The sequence below is a fragment of the Melopsittacus undulatus genome, chromosome 1 (genome assembly GCF_012275295.1).
Source record: "Melopsittacus undulatus isolate bMelUnd1 chromosome 1, bMelUnd1.mat.Z, whole genome shotgun sequence".
Taxonomy (NCBI): Eukaryota; Metazoa; Chordata; class Aves; order Psittaciformes; family Psittaculidae; genus Melopsittacus; species Melopsittacus undulatus.
Genome location: NC_047527.1, coordinates 123,304,445 through 123,316,622, shown reverse-complemented (window position 1 = coordinate 123,316,622; position 12,178 = coordinate 123,304,445). Strand labels below are relative to the sequence as shown.

Below are 12,178 nucleotides of genomic sequence, written 5' to 3'. Positions count from 1 at the left end.
TGCTTCTGCTTGGGATTTGCTGTCTCTGTTAGCTAGCAAATTTTGTTCTGCTTCAGCATTGTGTGGGGTAGACTCATAACAACTATCTGGCTTCAGTTGTGTTAATTCTGTATCTCTATGCACTGAATTGAGCTGTAGGATCTGAGAAGACTTTGTTGATTAGTGTTAGTAACATTTCTTAGCTTAGTTAAGTGTTACTAGACAAAAGAATACAGTAACTGCTACTTAGGGTAGGGTTACACTTTTGCAAAATACAATGTTCAACTCAGGATGAGAACTGTTCCTAGTAAATAAATGGTTCTCAAAGCTGGATGTGCACAGACTGAAGATTGAGTGTACCTGCTTAGTAGTTACCAACTTCTTTTACAGTGCTTTTTACCCTAAGCCTTAGGTAGGTATGCCAAATGCCATCTGAGTATGATGTCCTAGGAGAAATACTCAGCTTACCATTAGGGACATCTGGCAAGAAGGTTCTTTTTGATCTACATTCTATGCCAGCTCTCCTGGCAGTTGCCTGGTTCCCTGGTTGGTGAGCTGATCCACAACTTGCTTTCAAACTTGCCCATGATGCTGAGTTCTCTGTAGTTGGCTTTCCATTGCAGACCACAGTCACGTTCTTTCACTTAGATTCTGTCAAGCAGAAGGAACAGCAGTGCTTTTCCTGAGGTGAGAATAGGTAAAAGCATGTTGGGCTAATGAAAAATGGTTATTTGTGCAGCTGAAACAGGAGGCAGTGCCCTGGGGCAGGTGTTGGTGCTGAACACTTATTACTTCTGATGCTGTATGTAATGATGGAAAATGACCAAGGGGAGTTCTTAGGTTAGAAGAATGGTTGTGTATGTTTGTGGTAGTATCATTGTAAATATGGAAGAAGGGCAATTCTCATCTAAGTAAGCAAGTTAGTTGTATTGCAGTACAAACTGGAGTGTTGTTTTAGCAGAATACTTAGTATGTACAGATTTCTGGTCTGAATTCAGACTTGGCCAGAAACTGTGCTTTAATTGGTTTCCAATATTCCAGTCATTCATTTAAACAAGAATGTAAGGTCAGGCCCTGGTTTGATCTCCTTTGGAGTTGCACATTTTGAGTGTATATGTATACTTTTAGCCAGAAGGAAACATTATGATGATCTAATCTGACCTTTTACATAAACTGGGCCACATGTGTTCTTGTGTTACAGGTGGACTCAATAACTTGTGATGAAACTAAAGAGTACCTCTAGAAGACATGAGGTTTCAATTCTTGATTTGAAGTCTTTTAGTGGTGCCATATACATTATGTTCTTTAGTTGCGTTTATGAATGGAAGAACTTTTAAAAAATAATCTAAATTTCAACATGAAGCTACTAGAGCTTGTGATCACTTGTAATAAAACATTTTCTCTCTTTCTATGTTCCTATAGATAGTGTTCTCTAGAATTAAACAGGCTGAGCTCAGCAGTGCCTGGCAGTGATGCAGTCCTACCACAGCCCTATTTTTCTACTTGGAGAAGGGCTATTCTCCAGCATCTTACCAGCTTGCTGTCGGGAGTTTTTAAAGGCAGTGAGGTAGAGGGGGACATATGTATCTCTGTCAGCTTTCACCTTCACACTTAAGCTCTATTCAGATTAGTGAGGAATAAACAATATAAAAATATTTATCTCTTTATCTTTGATTGGTACTTGCTGTTGTCTCAGTAAACCTTCTGAAATACTGTAGCAAATCCCAAGTATTCCTGGTTCCCAGTCACCCCTCGGCTCTATCCAAGTGGTGGCTACTAAGTGGTCTTTACAATAAGGTGAGAATGTCAGGCATTTTATATTTGCCATTAGGTTAATGCTATATTGGCATTTATTCTAATTTTCCTACTGCCCTTTTTCTCTTATGCCCACTCATGCTGTTGTTCCGTACTGGGTGGAGCACACTGCATTATTAGTTCTTTTGTACCTTTTGATACCACTTACCATCTGACAACCTGTTGTTTCTGTATTGTGTATGACAAATATATTGATAGAGTTGATTGGAAATGTAACATAATTTTCTTTGATTCCCTATAGATTCTGTTTTCTTGTGTTTTGTTGTGAAGTTGTATTTTTCTGGGAAGAGTCTGTTTGCATTTGTTGTTGGGGATGAAAATGAGACTGAAAATGCATGTCAGTGTAAATTGAGCATAAGTCAACAAGGAGAAAAGAGCTCTGCTGGAGAAAATGGGCTGGAATTAAGATCAAGGTGCAAGGGAGTCTAAGGATATGAGCAGCTCCAGCTTGCAAATCAACCCATGTTTTACTGTCCCTCACTTTTACAGAGCTTTCCCTTTCTTTGTGCACCCTCTGTCTCCCTTTTCTGAACATCATTGCTAATGGGAGGGATTCAGCATTTTGAAATTCAGTTCTTATGTTGCCTATGCTGGCTTGTTCTTCAGATACATTATAATGCACATACACACCTAGTATGTTGGCTAACTTTCAAGTATCTACCTTAGGAATGAAAATCCCTGCTGACATCTTCTGTACACTTTCCCAGTCTTTTCCATAGCATGTCCTGACCTTGTTATAATCCTGCACTTCAGTTTCTGTACTCCCTGTTGTCTCTATTTTTTTTTAAATACATGTTGTTTGTTGGAGAGCCTTCTGCACCGAACCTTACTTAATGAAGGTTACTGGGTTTTTTTTGCAGTGTTAGTGTCTGTTACAAATCATCTCTTTGTAAAGAGCAGTAACACATTATTTCCCTCAGATCTGCTTTATGAAATGCATCTTCACACAACTCATGCCTACCAGCTCAGATTGGTTTTACCTTGGGCTGTTTTTTGTCTTTAGAGATAAGATAAAGTAAAAAATGGAGAACTGTTTCTAGTAAGAAAATATCACCTAAGCCCAGTTGTATGAAAATCAGTAAATATCACCTGAGTTGACGGATGGAGAAGCAGCTTGTGTGTGTGGGTTGCCTGTCAGCAGGCATGCTACCTGTTGGCTTGCAGTCTTGTTGGCATCAGGTTACTTAGCCCACCTTCAGCTGCTAACGTAAGTGGGAACACTTTTTGGAATGGTATTGAAAGCAATATTTCGACCTTTTCCAGAAGAAGAATCTGCTAGTAATGCCTGTCATTGGGATCGGTTCTTGTGTCTGTGTGTGCAGCTTCACCTTTGCCCACAGCAGGGGGATGGATGAAAGGCTAAATTACGTACTTCTCCTCTTAGCCCTGTGTGGCTGCATGAGCATCAGTCCTCCAGAATCGGTAACATAACCTAATAGAAGCTCTTTTCTTTAACTGGAGTCAAGCAAACCTTTCAAAATTTAAATTGGTGGATGACACGTGGACAAGCCAGTTGACATGATGCAAACCATTTCCTTCCTCTCCTGTGTCCTGGGAAATGGAAGAGTGTGGAAATAGACTGTGGGAAATGAAGGGAAGCCATGGTCCACAGCTGCTGATTTTGATGCCTGTCTGCAGTGCCTCAATGCATTCATTGACCTGGCCAGCTTCAATATATTTCTGTATATGGTTTGAAAGAATCTTGCTGTAAAAAAGCTGTGAGAAGCCCCATGGCTGAAAAATGGCAGCTGACCTCTGAGCACATTTTATCTCTGAAGTTTCTCAAGATTGTTAATGTCAGTGAAACCAAAGGAAAAAGAGTAAGTTAAGTTACCAGCGTGTACTCTTTTCCTTTCTTTGTCTCATCCCTGATTTCTTTAGGCTTAGATTTCTGGGACAGGATAAAATTTAAACTTTAAGGCAGGTAAAGTGTGATGCTGATACATTTTTAATTGCTAAAGGTCTTTGGAGCATCTTTTGTTTGCCTATATAGTGGCAAGATTCTGAATTGCAGCAGTATAGAAATTTTGGGGTATTTTTCTTTCTGCAAAGTTCCCAATTGTTCTAGAGTGCCAGATTTTTCCAAATGGGTTTAAATTAAATCTCTGCTTACTACACAGTGGTTACATTTAGGACAGCTTGTACTTTAGGAAATACACTTTTTTAGATTCCCAGGTTCACAATTACGCTTTGATTTTTTGCAACTGCCTCCGCTCGTATTTCTGCACAAACACAGAATTGGAGCTCCAGCTGTGGACTCTGTCAGTTGAGTCCTAGTATAATGTCAGGTGGGTTTTTTCCCTTTTAAAAATGAAAAACAAACCCAAGCTTCTAAATTTTTTTAAGAAACCTTATTCCTATACTTTTCTTAAAATATTCTGGGTTTTTTTTTGGAGGGAATGTTGTCTTTTTTTTTTCTTTTTTTAGTTTTTAAATGACCCATTTAGAGTGAGGAAAATCTTACTAAAGATTCTTCGTTAAATTTACATGTGAGAATATGATGCTGTTGTAAAGACTTGAACAGTTTCCTACCATTTTCTGCAGTACTCTAGTGTGCTACTAGAAATGCGCTTGCAGTCACATTCACCTTTTATGGTCTGGCATTGCTCTGGTGAGTCCAGAGAAGTAGTAGTCACATTTTATTGACAATGTTTCTGATATTTAGTTCTTAGGTGAGGGTAGGATTTTACGTCTTGCCCTGTGGCTGTTTATTCTCCATTACAGAGTCATTTTTACAAGTTTTCTTTAAAATGCAGGTTTGCTTGTGAAGTAATTTTTTTATGAAATTAGAAGTAGATTTATGTGCTGAATTGACTTAGATGATTGTTGCTATGTTGGCAAGCAAGATTTTATCAAAGAATCCTGAAGGAGGAAAGGGAAACTAATAGCAGACACAGACTGAGGGAATGAATTTACGTAATGCCAAAAGCAGCAAATGGAAGGCATGGTATGCCAGCAAAGAAAATACCTGATGAGCTTACTCCATAGTGAATATAGAATATTTCTTAATTCAGTATTTTTTTTTGGGAAAAAAAATTAATTACTTTAGGTTTGTGGTGCTAAGTGTAACTTAGATTTTAGCTGGAACTGGCAAGTTGTCTGATCTGCAGAAGAATCTAAATAGTTTAAAATGTTGCAAGTAGGAGGCAGAAGTACCAATGAACCAAATAATTACATTGGAATTCAGAATTTTAGGAAGTTGCTTTTTTGTAGCAGTTTGTGTGTTTTATTCTTGCCATCTATCAGTTGGGGGCTGCATATGGTACTCTGAAATCCTGAGATGAAAGTATAAAAATCCATATGATAAAAATGGTATAATGCGGAATCCCAGCAGAGAGGTATGTTGGAAAGATTTGATACTTGAATGTCTTTGCGACTTGTTAATGTGTGCTTGTTTAAGAATGGCAGGGTTGCATAAGGGAAGCAGTTACAACAAAATGTTGAATAACAGTGTAAATGTGAAATGAGTAAAATAAGCATGGCCAGCTAAAGCAGTACCTAATTTATCTAAGGTGATCGTTTATTTTCATCACTTGTTCTGTTGTTTGAATGCTTCCTTTTAAATGACACTTTGACATCTTTTGTATAAATTACGCATATTGATGTAATTGTATTTACTTGTAGGTGGCTCAAACCAAGAGAGCTGATCCAGCTGAGTTGAAAACAATATTTTTGAAGGTATGTATAAAGTAAATATTTTACTCCTTCTGCTTAAATTTTTCATCTTTTGCTTCGTTATTGCAGCATACAACTCTTGATAGCTTTTCCAACCATTAATCATTCACTGTATTATTACCATGTTAGACTTAAATACCATTATCAGAATTGAACAATGCTCACCAAGAAATCAGATACATTCCTGAGTGATTATTGTATTGACTCAGAAGAAGTATTACTATCTTAGAAAAAAAACCTAATTGTTCAGAGAATGTGGTGGGAGTTTCAGTACTGTTCGTACATGTGGTAAAATGTTCATGCAGACACCTTGCTGTTAGACCACTTGGTAAACTTTTTTCTCCCATCCTTTCTTCTTTCTTTCCTTCTGTCAGGGTAATCTCTGCTTCTCTGAATAGTAGAAGTGTTGGGAAGATCACCTTGTGAAGTGGTGTCTGTATTTGTAATTTAACTAATATTGCACCTGTGTTGGACTGCTGTAGAAGTATTCCAGTAAAGAAATTACTCCAGTACTTGTTTGTATACTTGAGAGAAGGGTGCTGTAGTATTTTGCTGGAAATTGGCTTTCTTTGACCCATTTCCTGAATTTAAGTTCCTAAATTAAGGAATTGAAATATTCCTAACCTTCCTAAGGTTTACTAATACAGTGTCTGTATTAATTTGGTAGTCTGGTATGAAAAAAGAGTATAGAAATCGGTGGGCCTGAAGAGTGTATATGAGGTGAGTGCCACAGTGCTACAGGGGGCTGTTGCATTGATATTATATCTATGAAGGTGTTTTGTTCCTTAAGAGAGCTCATATTTTTCCAAGTTCCTCCCTCCACCTTCTCTTTCCAGCTTTGTGCCCCACTCTCCATGTACTTTTTTGCATGTTTTCCATTGTCCCTTGTGAGCTATTATTAACAATATGTGTAGGTGTCGCTATGTATGTTGCCAGTATTTATAGTTTTATCATATACTGTCAGTATTTATAGCTCTGAAATCAGATTTTCAGTTGAGAAAGCCAGGATTTAATTTACTAAGTCCTGGAACATTTATCTGTCAGGAGAGCAGAAAGGCTTGAAAAAGAATGGGGTAATTTTGCAGGTAAATCCATGAAGAACAGGAGCAAGGCAGCAAAAAAGGCAGACAGGGAGTAGACCTCTGACCCAAGAAGATGGTAGCATTGAGGAAGAGAATAAACATGGTAAAGAGAAGCCTGGTCCCTTTTTACAACATGAAGCAGTGCTCAGTTGTGCTGAGGCTTGGTTGGTTGGTTGGTTTGCTGAGAATAGTGTGAAAATTGTTTCCTACCTGCCTGTGGGTATTCACCTCACTTGTATTTCTGAGGATTTGTACTTCAGTTAAGAATTAAAAAATATGATTGCCAGGTAGGAATGGTATTCTCTGTGAACCTGTCAGTTTAAATACAGGTGGTTACAGTCAGCTGTTAGAATATTTAGTACATCAAACCCACAATAAAATGTTTGCAAATCTTATTTTAAAATGGGGTTGAACTGGTTAATGCTTGACTATCTAAAATGTAGGTAAATAAGTTACCAAAAAGCCATTAAGTACTATTGTATAATATCAAGTTCTCTGTGGGTATAATTGCCAAAGTGGGGAAAAATACAGTTGTGAGGAACCATTTTTTAAATGTCTCTCCTCCAAAACCAATAGAATTGATGTTTTTCTCTTTTTGTTATGATAATTTCCAAGAGTAACTCTACTTTTTCTAAGTCTTCTGCCATAACCCTTAAGAGATTAGATTTTAGTCAAAGTGATCAAGCTGACATTTTCCAAGGTCATTTTCTATATGTAGTATAGAGTACGTGGTTGGATTTCAAATACACTTCAGTAAATCACAATGACAAGAAACAGGGGGACACTGAAACCTTGTGCTGTTTTCTGTTATTGAGTGCCCTAGCAGGGGGTTAGCCTGGATGAAAAAAATGAAATATAGAAGCATAGGCTGGCTGACTTATTTGATTTGTTTCTCAATAGCAGCTGTGTTAAAAGTTTCAGGGACTGGGATTCTGAAAGATTCTGTCTCCTTGCAAATTATTACACTGGAATCAATTGATCTGCTGGTTCTTATAAAAGTATACAATTCGAAATTCCTTGCAGTGTATCAACTAGAATGCTTGTGTTACAAGCAGTGCCTATTGAAACAGGAATCCTTAAATGCTAACCAATATATATAGATGCCAAAGCAAGTTATGGTGTTTTGATTTCTTTCTCTGAAGCTTTGTTTTTTGAAGATACTGCTGTATCTGAAGACTGTATTTATATAGCACTGGAAGAAAATATTCTACTTACTGTTACACTTTGGCATCCCTCTGAGAGTTATATACCTACAGCAGGTATAACGGTACTCTGCAGGCACCAGCGTGGTGGTGTAAAATGGAAACTGGCAGTTTCCTTCCCTTAGCAGAGGCATAGCAATGTGAAACAAAACATGTCTTTGAAGTACACTACAAAATACCAATAAGCATCTAATTTGTTTACTACTTCAATGTGGATAATGCTTTGTGGGGAGCTGCAACAATGGTTTACCATCCTGCCTTGCCTTAGAAAAAAAAAAGAAATTAGCAGTTGTTTCCCTGTGCTCAGTGCACATCTGTCATCCCAAGACAGACCTGTTTCCCTTAAAAATAACAAATGGTTCTGCAAATGTTGCCTGGGATTTCTTCCTCTTAATTATTGTCCTTTTTTCTTTGATTAATTAAAAAGCATTTCTGGGTTGATTTCAGATTTACCCTGTAGAAGAAGCGAAGGCTTTAAATTTGAGTGATGACTGAGGAATCAGTGTAACACAATTACACTGTGTGAAACACAGTTTCATTTATTTATGCGTTATCTTAAAAATATCTTAATATGCCTTTTCCTTGATATGTAACATGTTACTGGAGGCTTCCCTTGGGAGCAAACATGCTTGGGTCTGTTGATAGCTGTTTTCTGGAGCAGTTTGCCATTAGTTATGGTATAAAGCAGGAGTAATGTATGCCAGGAGTGTTTGATAAGATGTTGGACCTCTTTTCTTGTTTCTGCAGTGTGCTGATCTGTCAAAGGTCTTGTTTGCTGTTACATTTTTCTGCAAAAATGCTGTTCTCTGGCCTTCTTTCAGCAGTTCAACCAAGGAGTATCTGTAGATTCTCCTTTACTTAGGGATCAGTTGTAGCTGAAGGTGATGCTGTGTTCCTCCAAAACAGCACCCCCAAGTGGATAGTTTTGTGGGATCGTTGACTCCACTAGCACTGCAGTGTCTAAACTCATCCCGAAGTAGAATGGCTACACAAAGGAATTTTTTCAGATAAGTAAGACATGCTGGAGTATCCTGTTGCTGTCAGTCTTCCAGTGAGCCTGAGATGCCAAATCCATGCATCCAAACACGCGTGTGCTTGTTCGACTTCAAAAAAGCATTTGGTACTGGAGCATTTCTAGACTGCCATGGGGAAATTGTTGACATAAACAAAAAATAATATATCTGCAACTCTTCTGCCTAGGAAGCCAAGCCTTCAGCTTACTCCTTCCTGTTTGGGTGTAGTTGCTGTAGGTTCTTCAGAACAGGACTGTCGTCTGCTGTAACATAAGCCTGCTCCTGATTGGAAACTATGGTGGTGGTAATAAATGCCTTGGGAAGGATGTATTTGAGGCACTAAATATTGTATTCATTTAACAGTATGCAAGTGTGGAGAAGAATGGCGAATTCTTCATGTCTCCTAATGACTTTGTCACACGGTATCTGAAGATAATTGGGGATGGTTTGCCTAATGCAAGCACTGTACAGCTCCTTGCAGGTGTGGTGGATCAGACAAAAGATGGGTAAGTGTTTTTTTGTGGTTTTCTTCTTTTCTCCTTCTGTTTTTCTGTTGTTCATGTGAAAAACACAAAACCATTCTTCTAGAAAAGTCTGATCCCTGTAGGGTGGTGGGGTTGAGTTTTGTTTTGGTTCCAGGCTCCCCACCTACCCCCACAGATACATAAAGGAATACAGTATCCTTTAAGTGGAAAGAGTAGAAACAGGGTTTTGGGCTGCAGGTGCCACTTAGCTGAGCAAAGCTTTTTCTGTCTACTATGTATTTTTAATTCACTGAAGCTTTCATGTTTGTTGGCTGGCTCCCTTAATTCCTGCTTTTCTTTCCTTCTGTCAGTCTTTCTGTCTCTGTTTACTTTGTATATCTGTCACAGGCGCATTCAAATAGCAATCCAAAATAAGTTTAGATGGTGTAGGAAGAGATCATCCAATAAAGTGCCCCTGCTTTGTTTTGCTATAGCACTGTTAAGGGTTTTTGCCTGTTTTTTCCCTTAAGAGGGAGGAGGAGTACATAAGGTATTTAGGGAGCCACTTTGCAATTTTGGGAAGACAGCAGTGAAGTTGGTTGCACATGGTTTGCATTTGAAAGGCTGACTTTGCCAATAGGCAAGATTAGCTACCCCTCCATCTTCCTCCCCCCCTTCTTTAATGAAATCCTAGCTTTTGCTTTTGGTACTTGCCCAGGCAAGCTGTCTTTTCACCCTTATGAATGCATTTTTTGAACCCTGCCTTTAAAGTATCTTTAAAGAAACTTTAGAATAATTAGCTATGGACTTAAAGTCTGTAGTTGTGGCAGTTTTAGAAACCAGAAAACTTCAGGCGTGACTCATATTGGTTGTTGCAGAGAGTTAAAATGTAAGATAAATAAAGCATGACTAGAGAATGCAGGCTTCCTAGGGAACAGATGTGTGCATAACAGAACTTTTGCAATAGTTTCTGCACTCTCTTTTCTAAATGAGAGCACAGCTGCTCAGCTGGCCTCATGTAACTGACAGCTGGGCACCTTAAACCTTGCAGGTCAGTTAATGTGATGATTGTTACACCTGGTAAAAGATTTATGTAGGAGGTTATATTGATAACACTGACATGATGGCAGCAAGAAAGTGGTGGCTTCAGAGAGCGCTTGACTGAAAATGTTAAGTATTTCTCAGATTTCTTCCCTTGGTTTGATGCCTGCAAAAATGGCATTTTCCAAATTGCATGGCTTCAAATCCATTTTGTAATAAGAGGATTGAAAGTATAATCCATACCTTGTGATTTGGATCTCCTTCACAAGCAGAAGCTGGTGTTAGAAAGAGTGAAATGTAAAACTGTAGCCTATGTGAACTTGTTGACAAGTTGGGGTTTCATAACTTGGCGTGATCTTGTAGGAGTTTTGCGGTGTAGTGTTGAGATTTCTAATTGATGCTTTCTGCTATGGGTTAAGGACTGTTTCTGCAGCACAGACTGTGCAGTGACAGGGGACTGGATGTTCCTAGTGTGTCTTTGGAGAGTCTCTTCTGGTATTCAGGTTGTCTTCTTGTTTAGCTGTTTCACTAATACTTGAAAGAATGGGAAAGTTCAGAAAGGGATTAGCATCACCTCTCTCCCAGTGTAGCATTTTTTTGCCATTTGGCCAGTCATGTACTTTGTTCTAGTGGTGTAAAAAGTAATTTGGCAGTCTACAGCTCCTAGTTTTAAAGTGAGGTACAGAACTGCTTTTATCAGTGTTTGTTTTTAGTAGGCTGGTGCATATGTATTTAGAGACTTACACATGTTTAAGGTCATGAGAGTCTGTTCAATAATTTAGCTTTATTTCTGGCATAAAATAGAAGGTAGCTTGCAAGAGCAATGGCAGGTTAATTTTGTTATAGTGTTAATGACTTAAAGTAGTGTGGTTCTGAAAGTACTGCTAGGATATTTCTAGAAGCATTTATCCACTGTCTTGGATCCCTGTTTTACTCTGAAGAAGCATCTGTTCTTCATGACTGGTGAGCACAACCACTTTTCAGTGAAAGGGTCTGAGCCCAGAATCACTTTTACAAATGCTTTTCAATTCCTTCTGATTTTGGTGAGAAGTTAGGTATAGGTACCAAGTGTAGTCAGTGAGAAATACTAACATGAGTAAATCACATTGGTGAAAGGCAGAACTTCTGACGCATCAGCAGAGCAAATACATGGGCAAAGAGCTGCTTACCCCAGAGCTGAAGAAATCCTGACTGTGAAGTGTAAAGAACTGTAGCTGTTATGTACAATCTCAGGCTTCCTTTGAGAAAAGGAAATGCTTTTCCTGCTGATGGCTGGAGAAGCCTGTCAAAATAGTTGATTGGTAATAACACAGATTTTCATGTGGCTGTAGTTTGTATCAATGAGGCTTAAGATCCTTTACTAGTTCCTGGTCTTAAGTTTCTAATTCCTAGTTTTAGTTAAAAAAAAAAAAAAAGCTTTACTTGGCTTCAGCTGGATCAGAAACTCCCCCAAAATACAGTGCTTTTCTCAAGGCCTATCAGCAACAGGCCAAGCATTTTCCATCCTGCCTACTGTAACATACTGTTTTTCAGCCTTTTGTTGTAGTTTTAAACATCTGTCTAACAAAATAAGTATTTACTACGCATATCTGTTTGGACTAAAGTAACTAACACTTTACTTAGAAATACTTGTGTGCTTTATTTTCAGGAAGGACAAGCTACTCAAAAAAACACTTGGAAATGCCAACATTTTCTGTTACTATTGGATATAAATTTATCCTCTAATGCACCAATTTACACTAAGTTTACCTAGATTGTAGCGTGAAGTAATAGATGTAGCTTCAATTTATGTCCCATTATGTTACCATGTTTAAATTGCTGATACAGTTAAAACATATGTGTTGATTCTGCAGAAACCTCTTCATCATTGCATTTGTATGTATTATTACAGCAGGTAACAGCTTTTT

General features: G+C 38.2%; 1 protein-coding gene across 2 annotated transcripts in view; it reads left to right on the top strand.

Annotated features, from left to right (window-relative positions):
- The window catches only part of SLC25A13 (solute carrier family 25 member 13), a 100,158-nt gene that overhangs the window by 18,310 nt on the left and 69,670 nt on the right, over positions 1–12,178 (top strand). For both annotated transcript variants that reach the window (XM_034062477.1, XM_005152906.3), the window contains exons 2-3: positions 5,419–5,472; positions 9,130–9,272. In XM_034062477.1, coding sequence (XP_033918368.1) covers positions 5,419–5,472; positions 9,130–9,272 — 197 coding nt within the window. The remainder of the gene's footprint in view (positions 1–5,418; positions 5,473–9,129; positions 9,273–12,178) is intronic.